This window comes from Ichthyophthirius multifiliis (genome assembly GCF_000220395.1).
Source record: "Ichthyophthirius multifiliis unplaced genomic scaffold scaff_1120509250831, whole genome shotgun sequence".
NCBI lineage: Eukaryota > Ciliophora > Oligohymenophorea > Hymenostomatida > Ichthyophthirius > Ichthyophthirius multifiliis.
In genome coordinates, this window is record NW_004086455.1 from 308 (window position 1) to 19289 (window position 18982).

The 18982-nt window shown below is 14.6% G+C and overlaps 3 protein-coding genes across 3 annotated transcripts, besides 43 other annotated features; 1 reads left to right on the plus strand and 2 right to left on the minus strand. All coding sequences in view use genetic code 6, as the record gives it.

The window, feature by feature from the left end:
- Positions 1-37: part of a microsatellite that runs on past the window's edge.
- A 149-nt stretch (positions 38-186) lies between these two features.
- Positions 187-239: a microsatellite.
- Positions 240-752: 513 nt separating this feature from the next.
- Positions 753-803: a microsatellite.
- An 846-nt stretch (positions 804-1649) lies between these two features.
- Positions 1650-1691: a microsatellite.
- Positions 1692-2382: 691 nt separating this feature from the next.
- Positions 2383-2421: a microsatellite.
- Positions 2383-2431: a microsatellite.
- A 750-nt stretch (positions 2432-3181) lies between these two features.
- Positions 3182-3238: a microsatellite.
- Positions 3187-3238: a microsatellite.
- Positions 3203-3237: a microsatellite.
- A 192-nt stretch (positions 3239-3430) lies between the features above and the next one.
- Positions 3431-5135, plus strand: IMG5_096950 (protein kinase domain protein; the record flags this gene model as incomplete). Its single annotated transcript, XM_004035519.1, has 4 exons — positions 3431-3812; positions 3841-4426; positions 4483-4925; positions 5110-5135. The coding sequence occupies 4 exons, from the start codon at positions 3431-3433 to the stop codon at positions 5133-5135; spliced, it is 1437 nt and encodes a 478-aa protein (XP_004035567.1).
- Positions 4436-4464: a microsatellite.
- Positions 5136-5282: 147 nt separating the features above from the next.
- Positions 5283-5333: a microsatellite.
- Positions 5283-5336: a microsatellite.
- Positions 5303-5343: a microsatellite.
- A 74-nt stretch (positions 5344-5417) lies between these two features.
- Positions 5418-5483: a microsatellite.
- Positions 5433-5496: a microsatellite.
- Positions 5438-5499: a microsatellite.
- A 62-nt stretch (positions 5500-5561) lies between these two features.
- Positions 5562-5622: a microsatellite.
- Positions 5623-5857: 235 nt separating this feature from the next.
- Positions 5858-5914: a microsatellite.
- A 534-nt stretch (positions 5915-6448) lies between these two features.
- Positions 6449-6490: a microsatellite.
- Positions 6487-6535: a microsatellite.
- Positions 6536-7015: 480 nt separating this feature from the next.
- Positions 7016-7043: a microsatellite.
- A 589-nt stretch (positions 7044-7632) lies between these two features.
- Positions 7633-7667: a microsatellite.
- A 2602-nt stretch (positions 7668-10269) lies between these two features.
- Positions 10270-10308: a microsatellite.
- Positions 10309-10578: 270 nt separating this feature from the next.
- Positions 10579-10611: a microsatellite.
- Positions 10612-10617: 6 nt separating this feature from the next.
- Positions 10618-10649: a microsatellite.
- Positions 10650-10838: 189 nt separating this feature from the next.
- Positions 10839-10881: a microsatellite.
- Positions 10882-10925: 44 nt separating this feature from the next.
- Positions 10926-10964: a microsatellite.
- A 28-nt stretch (positions 10965-10992) lies between these two features.
- Positions 10993-11066: a microsatellite.
- Positions 11003-11074: a microsatellite.
- Positions 11015-11064: a microsatellite.
- A 373-nt stretch (positions 11075-11447) lies between the features above and the next one.
- Positions 11448-11481: a microsatellite.
- Positions 11482-12180: 699 nt separating this feature from the next.
- On the minus strand, positions 12181-13744 carry IMG5_096960 (serine esterase, putative; the record flags this gene model as incomplete). Its single annotated transcript, XM_004035520.1, has 4 exons — positions 12181-12283; positions 12331-12852; positions 12901-13222; positions 13390-13744. 4 exons carry the CDS (start codon positions 13742-13744, stop codon positions 12181-12183), a joined length of 1302 nt encoding a protein of 433 aa, XP_004035568.1.
- Positions 13745-13748: 4 nt separating this feature from the next.
- IMG5_096970 (hypothetical protein) lies at positions 13749-15251 on the minus strand (the record flags this gene model as incomplete). The annotated part of the gene is made up of 4 exons (XM_004035521.1): positions 13749-13792; positions 13886-13975; positions 14052-14198; positions 14240-15251. 4 exons carry the CDS (start codon positions 15249-15251, stop codon positions 13749-13751), a joined length of 1293 nt encoding a protein of 430 aa, XP_004035569.1.
- Positions 13981-14022: a microsatellite.
- Positions 14854-14886: a microsatellite.
- Positions 15001-15038: a microsatellite.
- Positions 15252-15355: 104 nt separating the features above from the next.
- Positions 15356-15420: a microsatellite.
- Positions 15362-15420: a microsatellite.
- Positions 15421-16723: 1303 nt separating this feature from the next.
- Positions 16724-16807: a microsatellite.
- Positions 16726-16834: a microsatellite.
- Positions 16727-16808: a microsatellite.
- Positions 16835-17064: 230 nt separating the features above from the next.
- Positions 17065-17102: a microsatellite.
- A 113-nt stretch (positions 17103-17215) lies between these two features.
- Positions 17216-17246: a microsatellite.
- A 153-nt stretch (positions 17247-17399) lies between these two features.
- Positions 17400-17463: a microsatellite.
- A 580-nt stretch (positions 17464-18043) lies between these two features.
- Positions 18044-18087: a microsatellite.
- The last annotated feature ends 895 nt before the right edge of the window (positions 18088-18982 follow it).

Consider the following 18982-nt stretch of genomic DNA (forward strand, 5'->3'; position numbering starts at 1 on the left):
ACTATTTTTATTTATTTTAATATTTTTTTATATTTTACTTTTTATATAATATATATTTTATTATTTAAAAGTTATTAAAATTGAAATAAATAAAATAAATATTATTTTAATATAAGCAACTATATTTTTCAATCAATATATTTGATGTGTCTATATTTTTATCATAAATAATTTTTTTATTTAAACAATTTTATTAAATATATTAATAATTTTTTATAATATTTTAATAAACTTTTATTGCTTTCTTTTATATTTAATAATTTTTTTTATAAAATAATATTAAAATTATTTAACTTTAAATCGACTTTATAAATTTTTCATTTATTTGTTTATGAAATTTAATTATTTTTTTTATTTAATTTAAATTTTTTAAACTTAATTCGATTTATTTACATATTTATTATAATTAAATAAATAATCTATTATATCTTTTATTTTATTTTACAATATTTCTATATATGTATTTTTAAGTTTTAAAAAAATAAATAATTATAAATACAATTTATAAAATTTATACAATTTTATAAATATTCATTAAATTTTAATATAATTTTTATAAAAGTAATATGATTTTAAAAATCTTAATATTAATTTAAACTATATAATAATATAAACTTAAATTTTATTATTAAAAAATTAATTTAAAGTTTTGGTCTTATAATGCAAATAAATATTTTTTTAAGTATTACTATATAATAATTAATAAATATATTTTTAGTTTTTAAGTATTATAATAAAAATTCTTATATTATATATTATTTATATTTCTAATGAAATATTAATTAATTTTAATAAATTTAATTTTTAAATAAAAACAATTTAATTAATTAATAGCAATTTTTTTTAATTTTAAAATTAAAAATAATATTTCAAAAATTAGTGAAAAAAAAAAATAGATTGAATTTAATAAAAAAAAATATGTCTTAAAAATAAAATTTTAATTCGTATAATTAAAAAAAAGCTTTAAATTAATAAAACTAATTTATAATAGATAAAATATCAATACTTTAAAGATAAACATAATTATAAGGAAGAAAAAACTTATCTTTAACTTATGCCAAAATAATTTCATCATTAAAAAAATATCCTCTCCCAATATTATCAAGTAACTATCATAAAAATCAATATTCATTAATTAAAAAAGCTTATATTTAAAAAAAAAATCATAAATTTAAATAAATATAAAAAAAGGAAAACAAGCATTAATGTTGAATGGAATTGGAGAGAAAATGGGAAATCTAATATATGGTTTAGTAAAAGAGAATTATAAAAAATAATTAAATAATGAAAATTAAGAATATGAAGATGCAATTTTAATAAATGAAAGTGATTTAGAATAAGAAAATACAATATAAAGAAATACTTAATCGTAAAATTAGTAAATTTCTTAATCTTCGAATACATGCTAATCTTCTTAAAAAATATAAAGTTTAAATAATTTTATTAATATAAAATAAAGAATTTAAAGCCAACCTATATAAATATAAACTAATAGATTATTAAACAGCCAAAATCAAGTAATTTCAAGTTCTTAAACACAAAATAATACAATAAATATTGATGAAAAAAATTTAACATAAGATAGTTTAGGTAATTTATTACAAGAAAGTAAATATAATAGAAATACAAGCAATTCGAATTCTATATATAATAATAATATTTTAAATAAATAATCATATTCATTAAATAAAAATTCAAACTCTGTAAATGGTTCTTAATGTATAGAAGAAAAATCAGAGAGTAATAATAGCCTTTCTGTTTTGAAAATATAGAAGTTTAAAAGAGGAAAAAATAAATAACAATTAGATATGATGTCTATAAAGCCTTTATCTAGTCAAAATATATTCAAATAAGCATCAATTAATTTTTCGGAATATGATGATATCCAGAATGATATTTAATCATAAATTTAAAGTAATTCAGTTAACTTTAATAATTTTAATTAAAACACAAATGTTTCTCAATAAAAACAACCTTAAGAAAAGTCTAATGTTTTTATTAAAAAGTGTAAAATTATAATTTTACTGTTAAATTAAATATTTAATTAAATAAATTAAAGCATTAATTAAACATTATTAAATTTATCTTATTATTGATGTTAGGGAAAAAACTGATAAAAATAATCGCGCTTAAACTTTTTAAGAAAAACTTGAATAAAACAATGTCACTTGTAGAGTAGAAAGTATTTATTTAGGCGATTTTTTATGGGTAATAGATATAGAAAGTAAAAATTCATAATAATTTATTTAAAAAAATATAATAATAAAGTGTAAGATAATACAAAATAAAGTTATGTTTTAGATTATGTTATAGAAAGAAAAACAGGTGATGATTTAGCTGCAAGTATATATGATCATCGTTATAAAGAATAAAAATACAGGCATATTATTTTTAAATTTATATATATTTTTAAATTTTATAATTGTATAAAAATAGATATTAAAAAAGTCAAATAAAAATTTGTATTATTTAATTGAAGGTGATTTTAAAAATCATAAAAATTTAAAAATAAATTAAACTTAAATTGAAAATGCAATAATAAATACATAATTAATAGAAAATTTTAAAATTTAAAGGACAAAATGTTTCCAAGAAACTATTTAATGGCTAAGTTTTATGCATAAAAACATTATTAAATTTACACAAGATTATATTTAGAAAAGCAATTATTTAGAGTTTAAATTCAGTATGAAAGATTATTAATTAAGAAATAGAAAAAATGCAAATCTAACACTTAAAGAATAATTTGGACATATATTAAGATAGATTTAAGGGTTAGGATCTTAATAAGTATAAATTTTGATGGAAATTTTCGAATCTCCAATAAATTTGTTTTCCAATTTGGAAAAATAAAGAAACTTTTAAGAAAGAATGGAACTTATTATGGATCAAATTCGTTATAATAAACTTAAATTAAAAGAACTAGGAATAGATTCTAGGCTTATTAATTAAAACACAGCTGCTACATTAGCAATTGTTTTTGGGGAATTAAATTATCCTAAAAATAAAATCGAAGAATGAATTAAATAAAAATTTATTAATATATGATAACAAATAATTTATATTAAAAAATAATTAAATATTTAATTTTTCATAAATTATTTCTCTAGTGTTTAATATCTAATATTTTTATTAAAATAATTTTTTAACCAATAAAAATAATTTTTTAATGTATTTTTTTTAAATTAAAAAAAGAAAGAAAAAATAAATAAAAAAATAAATAAATAAATAAATAAAATGTTTAATAATAATAATACTATATAATATAAAGCTATTGATGTTTAAAATTAAATTATTTTTAAAAGTAATATTGATATAAATAAATATATGATAAATGAATGTATTAATTATTCTCTAACTTAACTTTAATTTTAACTTTAGAAAAAATCTAGTAGTGACAAAAAAAAAGTAAGATATGGATATCTATTAAATGAATTTCTACTTATTTGCAAAGTTTAAATATTTATTTTATTTTTATAACAATAACAATTTTTTATTAAAAAATTAGAATCCCTTTTAAAAAGTTCCTAATAAAATAATCGAATTAATTCCTAGTAATCGTATAATATGGAATTATAATAAATAATAACTCTAGTATTAATTATTAGGTTTTTAATTATAAGTAGGATAAAATTTTTATGAATTTCTTGCTGAAGAACTTTCATTAAATAAATTAAAATCTTTTCTCAGCTAAAGAATATTTTAAGCTAAATTTTAAGATGAATATAAAGTTGAAAATTAAATTGGAAAAGGAAATTATGCTAGAGTAATATATATATATATATATATACATATTATGAAATTATTTAAAGGTTTATTCAGCAATCCATAGAAGTACAGGAGTTAGATATGCAGTAAAATGTTTTGAAAAATAAAAATTATATGACATAGATAAGGGAATGGTAAAAATAATATATAAGAAATATAAATTTTAAAAAATAAATAAATAAAAGCTTTCTTTATACAATGAATTAAGAATAATGCGTTGTTTAACAAACCATTTAAACATAATAAAATTATTTGAAGTATTTGAAGGAGAAAATACTTTTTACTTTGTAATGGAAATAGTTGATGGTACAACATTATATGACGAAATAAAAAAGCATTCATAAACACCCTATAAAGATAATGAAGTTAAAGAAATAATAAAATTGCTAATATAAGGTATAGATTATTGTACTCAAAATAATATCATGCACAGAGATATAAAACCTGAAAATATTCTCTTTTCAAAAAAAAATAACAAAATAATTTTAAAAATTGTCGATTTCGGACTCGCATCATTTGTGAATGACGATCCTTATATTTTTCCTAAATGCGGAACCCCAGGTTTTGTGGCTCCAGAAATAGCTAATTTAGTTGATAAAAATTCAGGATATTCAGCTATATGTGATATGTTTTCTATAGGAATAATTTTTCATATTTTGTAATATATATATTTATAAATACATATTTATAAATACAAATATTTTTTTATTAAAGGCTTACTGGCGAAGCTGTTTTTCTAGGAAAGAAATTTAATGATGTTTTGAAAAAAAATAAAGATTGTATCATTGATTTTAATAAACCTATTTATGAAAATCTTTCATAAGACTGTAAAAATCTTTTATAAAGACTTCTTGAAAAAGATCCTATTTAAAGAATTAATTCAAAATAAGCCCTTGAACATCCTTACTTCTAAACTTAATATATGAAAAAGATGTCTATAGATGATGTTTCTTCCTCACAATTAGAATCATTTTAAATTAGACAAAAAAACAATTCTTTGTTTACTACTCCTTTAAGAATTCCTTATTTAACCAATGATGAAAGTTAATAATAAGTTATTTAAGATAATCTTAACTCTTTTGTCACAAGAGATCCTGTTATGCTTGCCTAAAATTAAAAACTTGATCCTTCTAATGCTTTTTATTATACTATTGGAAGTTTAGATTAATAATAATAAATATAGTAATTAGCAAAAAATTAATTTTGTAATTTTTTTTAATATGTAAATTTTTATTATTATTTATAAAAGAGATATAGCAAAAAGATAGCATATAAGAAGAAAATAATGAATACGATGATTGTAATGAAGAGAAAAACAAAAAATAAATATATAATTTAAAGGATCGAACATTGAATATAATAGTTGATTTTTTTATTTAATAATAAGAAATCAAATATTATATTATATCATTTATTTATATAAGGCTATATTTGTTTTTAAAACTATGATGTTTATTAAAAATGACTTTATATATATGTATAATAATAACGTATTTGTTTATATTTTATCTTTCTTTTTAAAATTATTTTATAGTTTTTTATAATATTTTTAATTTTATTATAATATTCTAATTTATATAAAAAATTTCATTCTGGGTTTGAAAATTATATATAATTAAAAAATATCTTATTTTAAATAAATAACTTTTAAATATTATTTTCTTATAAAAAAAAATATTTTATTAATAAAAAAATAATATTTTAATAATAAAAAAGTATTTTTTAATATAACTTTATAATAATAGCTGGTTAATTTAAATAAAATTAAAATGAAATCATATGGAAATAACTAATTTAATATTAAAATATGAAATTTTAATATTTAAATATATTATTTTAATATTTAAATATATTGCTTTTAAATTATAATTTCTACATAAAATTGTATTTTTATATGTTATTAAAATTTAATATTCATTTAAATAAATATTTTTATAAAAAATTAATTGCTAAATTTAATTAATTTTGAAAAATTATTTTATTTTATTCTTTATAAAGAAAAAATATCATATATAAATAAAAAATAATACAATATGCTATTTAATTTTAGAGGTTAAAATTTATTAAAAAAGCTTTTATATAATATGTAAATCTATAAATAATAAAAATAAACTAAATAATCATAATATAAAAAAATAAATAAATATAAAAATAGAATAATTAAATGATTATAAATATAATCTTTTTCAGTCTAAGCATTCACAACTAAAATTAAAATCATAATTTAATATGTCACTAGAGTTATGACATAAATTTGTTGTAGCTTCACTAACTTACCGAATATTTTTATTTTATTAGTAAATGTTATCATTAAGTTTTTATTTATTGTATGAAAATTTTTAATTAAAGCATGATTAGCAATCCATAAATAGACTATCTTCATCATAATTTAAAATAGATATATACTTTTAAGATTAATTATTTTCTTAGAAATTATCGTTTTATATATTATGATTAAACTATTTTTAGTTTAGGCTAAAAAAATCTTATTTATTGTCATTTTCTACAAACATTTAATCTATATTTAAAAAGCTTGGAGATTTATTAAAATTTTAATCACTTAAATTAAATAAAAAATATAAATTAAAAATTTAAGGAAAAAATAAAATAATTTTATAAAATATTTTTTTTTTTAATTATCATAATATTATTTTTTCTACATATATACGGATATTATATATTATTTTTTTTGTTTATATTACTTATATTTTTTGGTTTTATTTGATTTATTACAAATATTTGTTTAACTCTAAATATTTATTTATTATGAACACTAAATTTAGTTTATAAATTCCTCGTCTTTCTAAGTTATTGAAAAACAATCTTTTGTTTATTTTTTCATTTCTAAACTATTTTACTCATAAATAGATTATTTTCAAGAAGTTTATTAACAATCTAATCTTACTTAATTCTAGCATTAGTAACTTGTTGAAGCATTTAAATATTTTATTATTTTGTTTAATTTAATTTAAACTCAGTAGCTTGTAATAAGCAATCAATACTTTAAACTCCAGTAATTTATTTTATATATTATTCTTAGATTTCTCTAGATCTGATAACATTTTAAAGAGTTTCTTGCTGATTGTTTTACGCGCCAACAGTATTAAATAAAGGGGGTGAGTTACTTTTATTTATTTGATTTTATTTTTAAGAATTAATAAAAGACTATTTTTCTTTATTCATACTAAAATTGCTATTTTACTTTAAATTTGGAGATCTTTTAAGTATTTTATTTTTTTATTTTTAAGGTAATTTTTTTTTGGTAATTTTTTTTTTTAAAGATTTTCTTTGGCTTTTTTCTTCATAACTGTCATATTATTAATTTTTAGTATTCATTAATTCAAATTCAGATGAGCTTTACGTATAAGAGACTAGATTCATTTGTTTTTTATATTTTTTTTTATATAGATAAAAAGAAAATAGTTTGTTAATATAAATAATTATATATATTTTTTTTTATATTTATTATTAATTAATCTTTTAATTATAAATTATAAAAGATATGATTTATAAAACTTAAGAAGAATTAACCACATTATATATAAATTGCAATATATTTATTTTAAAAAAATTGCTCAGGTAATTTTAAATAGAAATGTAATTTTAAATTTCTGGTAAGTATAAAGTTGATTATATTTAACTTTTTTTAAATTTCGTATGAATATTATATATAAAAAAAATATTTGTAAGATTATAATGTTAATAATTATTTTATAATAAAATAATCAAATAAAAATAATTTATTTTCATTTTAAAGCAATACCATAACTAATAATTTCTTATTAATTTATATATTATATACATTTTTCAATATAAAATAAAAATAATTAAATATTTAAACAAAATATTAAAATATATATTAAAAATTAATTTATAATTAATTTATTATTAGATTTATATCTATATTTAATCTATTATAATTAATAAAAATGTGATAATAATATAATACATTAATATTTAAATATATTTTATATATATCCAAGTTTATTTTTTTAAAAAAAATATTTTTTAAAATTTCGAATTATTTAAATTTGATAATATTATTGAAATCATTGGAATTTTATATCCATTACTTGTTAGACATAGTTTTATTTTTAAATTAATTTTAAACATTAAATTTAGAGAAACAAACTATTATTTTGTTATTTAAGTATTTTTTATACTTTTAATTTATTAATTAATTTTTTTTAATAGAAATCATACAAGTTATTTTTAAATTGTAATTATATTGTTTCTTTTTTTAGGAAAATTTTAAATTTTAAGGCTTGCATTTATTTGAATTTGCTATTCAAGTTAATATGAAAATATTATAAAAAAAAAATTATATATTTATTATAAAAAATATAATTACATTATTTTTTTTTATGTTAAATATACATAAAAATATTACTTAAAATTTATTTTCAAATATTTTAGATATATATTTTTTCAAGTATTTTATTCTTTTTACAATTTTATTACATGTAAAATTTTATTTTTTATAAAAATTATTCTTAAAAAAGATTAAAAAATCTATGGATTGCATTAGTTTAATATTATCTAATAATATAATTATAATTATTTTATACAAAGCAATTTTCTTTTTAAATAAAATCTTTAAAAATTATGTCAATTTATATTATTTATTATATAAAATTACTATTATATTTATAGAAACTCTATTTAAATATTTATCAGTATTTTCTTAATCAAATTCTTGTTTTAATATGTAAAAAACTAAGAAAATATATTATTTATATGAAAGTAAAATAAAATATAAAATATTTCTAATTTTTAATTTAAAATATTAATTAAATATAATTTTTATATAAATGCATTATAAAAATTAATTTAGTAATAAAAAGCTTTTATAATTAAAAAAATAATAATTAAAAATGCAAAAATAGATTAGCTACCTTAGCGTTCTTTTTAAAATATGTGGAATCTTTTAAAAAAAAGATAATTTTATGAGAAGATAAAATAATAAATTAATGAAAAGGAGATATCTTTTAAGAGAATTCAAAACAAATTTTAAGAAATTTGATTTATTTTAAAAAAAATTAAAAAAAAGATATAAAATAGTATTTTTTAAAAAAATTATAATTTAAATATGAATAATCAAAGAGTCTATCCATTATTATAAAACCAAATTTTATAAGCAAGTAAAAATTTTATAAATTTAACATTTTAGATTATAAGATAAAAAAAAATATATAATAATAATAAAAAAGAGTAGGACTAATTTTAATAAAGTAAAAAATAATGTGATGTATTTAAATTATAAAATTAATTTTTTTTAATCCTTACTAATTATTATAATGAACATAAAAAGTTAAATATTTTTAAATGTATTTAATATTATCTTTTTTTTATTTATTTAAAAAAAGAATTTCGTAATTATAAATAGAAGTGATAAAAACATGAATTAGTTTTTTAATAAAATATAAAATAATAGAATAACTATCATTTTTATACTGAATATGAATAAAAAAAAAATCATATTTTTACTTTCTATATAAATAAATAGTTTTAAAAATTAGAATAATTTCAAAAATTAAAAGAATAAAGAAATTAATAGGCCTAAAATTCAATAATATAATTTTAAGAACATAAATAAAAAAAAAAATGAATGAAATAACTTTAAGAAAAATATTAGTGCAAAAATTACATAAGTTGTAAAATTATCTAATCTGATATTTTTTTTAATTAAATTTATTTATTTAATAAAATTATAATTTATAAGCATAATAATAGCCAGCCTACTATAGACAAACTAAAAGTTTATTAATTTTATTAGTTATAGTAAAAAAGAATTCAATAATCTAAAAATATTTAAAGCGAATTTTAATTATAAGAGTCATTAACAGAGTAAATAAAATTAACTGTTAAAGAAATCAACTGCCAAGATTAAAAAAATAATGTTTAATTTTGTATCATATATTTTTTTAATGCTTGTAATGACAAAAGTTTCTTTTCACAATAATTATAATAAATAAAAGAATAAAAAAAAGTTTTATTATATGTTTTTAATATAAATTTAGGTTAGTAAATTAATTAATCTAATTATTAAAATAAATAATTTTTTGCTTTAATATGAAATATTTTATAATTTAAGGAAAGCTTAATCGTTTTTTATTATATTGGTATATTATTAAATTTGCTTTAAATTATATACTCTATTAAAAAAAATATGAATAATTAAAATTTGAGTTTGAAATTCAAAGATAATTTTGTTACAAATAATTGTTTTGCTTAAGTTTAATATATTATAAAAAGTAAGTTTAGATAGCTCAATACAGAAATAAATAGAAGAAAATCAATAATATAATCATAAAATATAAGAATATAAAGAATATAATGTATAATATGAAAAAGTTTGATTATAATAAAGTTTAAAATAATACTTCTTTTAGAAAAATTAAGAATTTCGGATATAAAAACATTTAATAGTGTATAGAATAAGTGTAAAAGACAAAATGTTTTATTCTATTTTTTGAATTTGATAGAAAAAAACAATTTACTATAAATATATTTTCTAAATAATAAATAATTATTATAAATTCTTTAGTAACTTTAATTTTATTTTTATATAAAAAAAAATATAGTATATTATTATTATTAGGAATTACTATAATATTTAAACAATAACTTGAAAAAGTTAATTTAATAATAATAATATAATACTTAAAAAATAATTTTTATGCTAACAATATAATAAATATAAATTTATTTTTTAAAAAAAATAATTTTTTATACAAAAAATTTATATAATATATTAAAAATAATTGAATTTTTTTTTTAGATTACTAAAATATACAATTTTTAAGAAGATTATTAATTTATTTATTTATTTATTTATTTATTATTATTATTAAATTAAATTAAATTAAATTAAATTAAATATGAACAAAATTTAAATTATTTTTTAATTTAATTTGTTGAAACAATTATTTGAAGTAAAATTTATTTTATATTTAAAATAGAATAGAATCAATATATTTTTAAAAAATATATGAGGTTTCATTGAAATTTGATTTTGTAAAAGAATATTATATTTTTAAAAAAATTTAAATTTCTTCTAATTCTTTTTTATTAAAAATTAAATATAATAATTAAAAATAAATAACAAAATTATTAAATTTAAAAATATATACTTATTAATTATATGGAATAAATACTAAATAATATTTTTTTAAATATTATTTTTTTTAAATATTTTAATTAAAATATTTTATCCTATATATATTATAATCTATTATTTTATAATTATTTATTTTTATTTATATTTTATTATATTTAATTTACTAATTTATTTATTTATTATTTTGTGGACTTATAACTGTTATGATATAAATTAATTTATTAATATTTTAAAAACCAAAAGATTTATATAATTTTATTTACAATTATTTATTCATATTTATTTTTTTAAGCTTAAACAAATTTAAAGTTGCTACTTATTTTCCTAAGGAATTAATATCTTTTAGATTTTAAAAGATTTAAATTCTTTATTAACAATGTACTAAACTTGAGTTTATATAATTAAATAATTAGAAATTATTATTATTATTTTAATAATAAAAAATATTTTAATAGAAACAATTTGAAAATTTTTAACATTATTTTTCCTCTTATTATCTTATTAAATTTTATTCTATTCTTCTATATTGTATGAATTTTATTTTTTAATTGTAAAAATTATTTCTATTACTTTATGAATTTCTTTAATTTATGTTTATTTTTTTTCTATTTTTAACTATTCAATTCAATTTATTTCATTATTTTTTTATTTGTTTTTTGTATTTTTAAATTGTATTTTTATCATTTATATTTATTCCTATTCTTTACCATTTTTTCATTAATTCTACATAAGATGCTTTTTTATTATGTCTATTTATAATATTTATTGAACTAACTTCCTTCTTCAAGACTTTACTATGTTAAAAAGGTATTCTTTCAAACACTCCCTATTATATCTTTAAAGTAAACTAAGGTAGATTTAAAATCGTAATTTCATATAAAAGATATTTAATGCGCCATATATTACTTTTTTTGTTATATTTAGCTTTTTAAATTTGCTCATAGAAAACACATAATAGGAAGTATCTGCATCGGTATTAACAAAATAATTAATTTAATTAAGAATTTTAGAAATACAAAATCTCTGGCTTTGAAATTATCTAAAAATATTTAGTTTTTTAATTTACTGCGTCTGTTCTAATTAATTTATATTAATTACTTTTTTAAAAATTGAAAAAACAAATAATTTACAAAGTTTTTTTTTTTGAAAATTTTAAAATATAAATTATATTATTAAAAGTTGATTTATATAAATTTTAAATTTGAAATTCTATTTATTATATTTTAATTAATTAATCATTAAATTTTTAAACGAAAAATTTCATTTGATTAATATAATTTATAATATAAACATCATCTGAAAAACATATCATAGCTTTATACAAGAATTTTAATAAGTTATTAACATTCAATAAATTATATATGTGCTGCTCTTCCAATTAAAGTATCAATATTTCTACAAAGAATTATATAAATATTTGTAATATATAATATTTAATATACTTTTCTTAAATATCAAAATGAACATCTAATCTATATAATTAATTTGTAGTTAATTAACTTAAAATATTTTAAGACATTTCATTATAAAGTTTTCCATTTCTTTTAAATTAAAAAAATATTTATAATTAACGATTTTTTTTTTTTTTAAACCCAGCATCTTTCATAGCTTCTTTAGTCGTTTCAATTCTTGCAGAATCGAAAGGTGAATAACTATCTTAAAAACTGGAAACTAAGCAAACATTTTTAAACCAACCTAACCCTTTTGAAAGTGAAAGTTTAAATAAGAAAGTCTATTATATATTTTTATAATCAGTCATTGTTAATTATTATAAGCTTAAGCTTTTTTTCCATCTTTTTAAAATCCAAATTCCTGCATCAATAATTTTATTAGAATTATACATAAAGCCTAAATGAGGAGAAGATAAACTTATAAAAGTATACATTTTAGTTTTATATTCTTCTAAATGTGTTAATGATGCTCTTACTATAATTCCTCCTAGACTAAATCCAATTAAACTTATTCTTTTATAATAAATTTATATTTTTATTTACATAATATTTATTATTTACCTTCCTAAATTTTCACCACTACAATTATCTTATATAAATGTAATTATTTCATTTGCTAAGTTTTTTCCCATTTCTTCTATATCTCCTTCTGTGTTTTCCTCATTTTATTAAGAACACAAAAACATTGCTTCGGGATGACAATAGTTGATATAGTTTTTTAATAATTTCATATCAAATGCATTTCCTTGGAAACCGTGTACTAAAACAAATAAATGAATTCCTTTATAGTATATGTTCCCGTTTTCTGTTGTTAAATTATCACATTCAGTCTTTTTTTAATATTATTATATATTAATAAATATATTATATATTTAACAATATTCTCTTCATTTTTTCTTTTTAATCTTTGATTATTAATTCTTCATATATTAATGGATATTATGAAATCTTGATATTCATAGTATTTACAAGTTCAATTTTCTTTTTTTTTTAAATATATTTTATTTACTTATTATAAAATTAAAACATTTAAGTATTTTCTTTCTAAACTAGATAACAAAGGACGCCTTTTATCAGTCTCTTTTTAGTTTTATTCAACTAAGCTTTATTCATGAACTTTGAAAAAATTTTTATTCAGTATTTTTTATTTTATAATAAAAATATTCATTCTTTCCTTCATTTTTTCCTAATGTTCAAATCTCAATAAAGCTTGACAGTACAAAGGAGATATTTTATATAAATCAAGATACTTATGCCATAATTAAAATATTTATCCGCTAATTAAATTTGCTTCATTTAAAATTGCATGAGTTATCGTTTCCATATCTTTAGTTTTAAATCTTTCTTCTAAAACTTTATTGAAATCTTTACTATCTGGATTTACGGCATTATTTTATTCTCTCATTTTTTCATATGTAACATATTCTGGAGTTATTAATTTACTTGGAGGTTACTTTTTTTATTTATAAATTTTTATTAAATAAAATATTTTGTAATTACTAAATATTTTTTAAATGTTTTTTTTGCTTTTCTAATATGCATCTACTACTCATTTTTTCATGATGATTAAGCAATTTGTTGTAGCTTTTTTTTAAATTTTCAACAAACAAATTATACATTCCTTTATAATCAATTTCTTTTTTTAAAAAAATTATATTAAATTTATAAAAATATATATAAATTATTTATATATTTTTTATAAAAATTTTTACATCCATATTACTTTTATAAGAGTTCATATACAGAAAGGTTTTTTTGAATATTTTAACTTTTTTAGTTTTCCATTAAGGCTATTCTTTCTTCAGGTTTCATTCTTGCAAATTCAGAAATTTACATAGGAATAACTCGAAACCTATAATCTTTTTTTATTTTATAAAATAAATAAATAAAAATATTGTACCCAATTTAACTGAATGAAAAATAATATTAGCAACACAAAAATTTTATTCTTCAAATAGAATTGGAATAAATTCATGAATACCTTCAAATGTATCAACTATTTTATATTTTAAAGTTTATAAAGATTTACTATCATTAAACAAACAACATTCTTCACTATTATTATCGATATTATTTTAATCTTTTTATTAATTAATTTCATTAATATTATTCAATTATTATTTATTTCCAATATTTTAATTTAAATTATTTGTTTCTTTATTATTGTTATTTAAATTCATGCAATCAAAAAACATTAATTCTACATCCATAAAAAGTTCTATATTTTCATTATTTTAATCTACATCTACTTCATATCTAAAATGACAAAAGTCATTAAGTTCGACTTCTTCTTCACAAAATTTAATAAAAAAGGATTTTGTATAAAAGGAACTTGTTTAGTCAACTATCCCTGAAGGCCTAAATAACTAAGAATCGCTAAACTTCTATTATTTTGATACTTCTATATCGTTTTAGTACGGTTTGTAGTTTTCACTTAAATTATATGGATGAGCATAACATTTCTTTATTTATTTTTATTTTATATTTGATATATTTTCTTTACTTAATCTTTTGGTAAATTTTAATAAATTGTAAATTTTAAAAAATACAAGCCTTGATAAAATAAATCTATATTTCTAAAATTTTATACATGGATTACTATATCTAATAATGTTCTTATTGACATTTTTAATATGTTATTTTATTTAAATGTTAAGATAAAAAATTTTAAAAAATATAAAATTTAAAAAAATAAAATTAGAAAATTCAATATATATACATATGTATTTTCTTTTTAAAAAAAATATTATCAAAATAGATGCATTTTTTTATTTGAATAATTTTAATTTAGTGTATTAAGTATTTTAATAAATTATAAAAATATCTAAGCATGATTCTAGATAGATTATATATAAATAAATATTTGAAACAAATTATTATTATTATAATTTATAATAATAATCATTTTTCATTTATTTAATATACACAATTCGTAATAAACAAGGTGACAAACAATTGATTAAGTTCTATTTGTTGTTGATTTAGTTTTAAAAAAATAAATATATTTTGTTGTTAATAAATTATAATATTTAAATATTTTATTAAAATAATTATTTAAATATATATATAACATTATTATTTTTATTTTTAATAATAAAAATTTTATTAAATAAATTTATTTTATGTGTATTTATCAAATAATATCTATAATTTTATTTTATTATATTATATAAATTTTAATAAAAAGATGCTTACCATTTTATCATTTTTATTAAATAATTTATAAATAAATAATTATAAAAGACGAAATTAAACATAATTAAATAATTCCTCAAATGTTATGCTAGAAGGTTAAGTAAAAATTATTGTAAGGACATTAGCTGGTAAAGACTTATAACACATATTATATCTTAACTAAACTATATTTGATTTAAAACATTAAATATTAGAATAAATTGGAATTAAAGTAGAATAACAAAGGCTTATTTTTGAAGGAAAAGAATTAAAGGATAATTCGACCTTAGAAGAAAATAATATTTCTTAAGGGAAAATAATATTTTTAATTATAAAGAAATTCGACGAAGCCATGCCTTAAAATAATTAAGTTATAGATGTTTATATTTTAAATGAAAAAAATCTTATAGGCAAATTTTAAGTCGTTCCAAAACAAAAGATTGAGTTTCTTAGGAAGTAGCTTTAATAACACATACTAGAAGGATAAAAATATGAATTTAATTTTAATTAAAATAAATTAGATGAATATTAGACATTCTAAGATGCTAAGATAAATAATAATGATAGTATTTATTTGAATTATATTAAATGATTTTATTATTAAAAATCATTATCTTCTTTTTTTAAAAAAAAATTATTTTATTTTATTTATTTAATTATATTTTATTTTTACATAATTTGATATCCTTTATTCTTATTATTTAATACAAAAAAATTGATATGCTTATATGTATATATATTTTATAAGAAATTCTTAAATAAATTTTTTCTTATATTAAATTAAAATATTCAATTTAATTCTATAATTAATAGCATTTCTACAAATTTTTTTTAAAAATATAAATATTTTAAACGCAATTATTTGGAAAAAAATTTTGCCTAAAATATTTAAATATAATTTTTCAAAAAAATTTTTTTTTATATATTTAATTTATTTTAGAAACTTATAAATTAAAAATTAGTTATAAATAAATATTACTTTTTAAATTTTTTATGAATATTATAAATTTTTTATATGCTTATATTTATAGCTTTTTTATTGGATATAAGTTCATTTAAAATTTAAAATAATTCAAATAAATTTAATTAAATAAAATAAAAAATATGAAGAACTATAATAAAATAGTTTGCTTATATGAATAGAAAAGTAATCATAATTTCTTTCATTTTATTTTAATAAAATTTGTTTATATTATTTTTGTATTATAAATAATTTATATTTTATTTTAATTTATATTTATATTTAATTTTTAATTTTATTTTATTTAATTTTTATTTTATTTCATTTTATTTTTTCTCATTTTATTTTATTTTTTTTATTAAATTAAATTATATTTTTATTAAAACTTAATTTATTAAGTTTATTTTTTTTATTTAATTTTTCCTTTATTGTGTGTAAACTATTATATTTTGATTGTTTGTTCTGTTTTTTAGTTTTTTGTATTTATTTTAATATACAAATTATTAAAATTAATATTAATTTCAGTATATTCAAAATTAAAATTATTACTTTTTTAGTACTATATTAAAAAATAAAAATAATAAAATTTAAAAACTTTTACTAAATATTCAAAATTTTAATATATATTATTTAAAAATTAATTTACGAAAAAAAATTAAATGAAATATTTAAAATATAAAATAAAAATACTTAATGAATAAATTTTTAATTGGAAATAATTTATATTAATTTTAAATTATGAATAAAATATATTAAAAATAAAAAATATTAATTTTTTCATAATTTTTTATTTTTTTAAATATAAAGCTATTAAATACTTAGTAATTTACTTTTATATGAAACTATTTCATATAATTATTTATATTTTGTAATTTAAAACCTAAATAAAAACAAATCCTTTATATTTTATAATTAAAATTTTCAAATTTTTTTTAACTTTTAAATTATTTTCTTTTAACTTTTTTATATATATTTTTTTAATTATTTTACAAATAAATTTTCTTCTTTTCTTATAAAATCTCTAATTTAATTAATAAATTAAGTATAAAATCAATGGCATTTTTATATATATTTTAAATTTACTTTTTATATATTTTTATTTTAATATAATAGATAGCCTCAGTTGAATATAAAAAATCTTCAGTTTTCTTCTGTTTTCTGAACATTTTAATTTTAATATTAAAATTAAAAGTAACTTCTTTTAGGGTTTAGAAAAAATAATAAATTTATAGATATTAATTATTAGGTAATTTACTTAAAAAATCTTTTAACAGTATAGAACCTATATTAACTATATAGACTTTTGTAAAGTGTAAGAATTTTATCCTAATATGCCTAATAAATATTCAAATATTATAGCTGATGAATCTAGTTTCGGTAAATTATAATCCAAATATATTACTGAAAAGGAATGATTTTATTTATATGAAAAATATTCATTAATTTACTTAAATTATATATTATTGATATTTTTAAAGTTCTGCTGTTACAACATTTAATATATTTTAATTAATTCAATAATATAAATTGTTTAATTTTTTTTAAATTTTAATTATGTTAATTATATATTTATTTTTATTATTTCTATTATTTTAATTATTCATTATTATTTTAAAAATAAAATATTGAATAAAAAAACAAATATTAAAATAATTTTATTGATAAACATTAATAATTATATAATAAAAAAATAAGCTTTTTATATTATTATACTAATTTTAAAATAATTTTATTAACATGATAAACAAAGAATTTTTTAAAATAAAAATTATAACCAAAAAATGACTAAATTACTTAAAAAATATAAAATACATATATTTTCGATAAAAATAATATATTTATCTTATTATAAAATATATTTAGGAAAAAAATTATATATATTTAATAATTATATGATTATTATTGATTTTACTACGAAAATAATTAATAACAAAATTATTTTGCAAAAAAAGATTAAAAATTATAAGAAAATAATTTTTAAAGAAAGCTTGCAGTATAATTGATATAAAATTACTACATAATATCAGTAATAAAAGCATTTAATAAATAAAATATAAAGAAATAAAAAAATTATCAATATTGTTGAAAAAGAGGAAAAGTGTGAAATATTTTAATAATAGATTATAGATAACTTATTCGATAAAAAAATACTATAACAAACTAATTGAGCTGAAATAAAAATATATAAATTAAATTAATGCATGTCATAGAAAAAGATAGCAAAACGCAAGAATAAAGCAAACTCATTACTAAAGAGATTATAAAAAAAATAATATGAATTTTTATTGATAAATATAAATATTTTATAATAAGATGCAAATAAAAACTGGTTGTCAAAAGGAGTTAAATCAATATTAATACAAAAAAAACACATTAAGGCGAAAATTCAAAATCTAATATAACTTACAAAAAAATTATTAAAATGGAAAATTAATATATTTTTTGTATTTATAAGTATTATTATATAAAATTTATTCGTTTTTGATTAATATATAAATCAATAATACA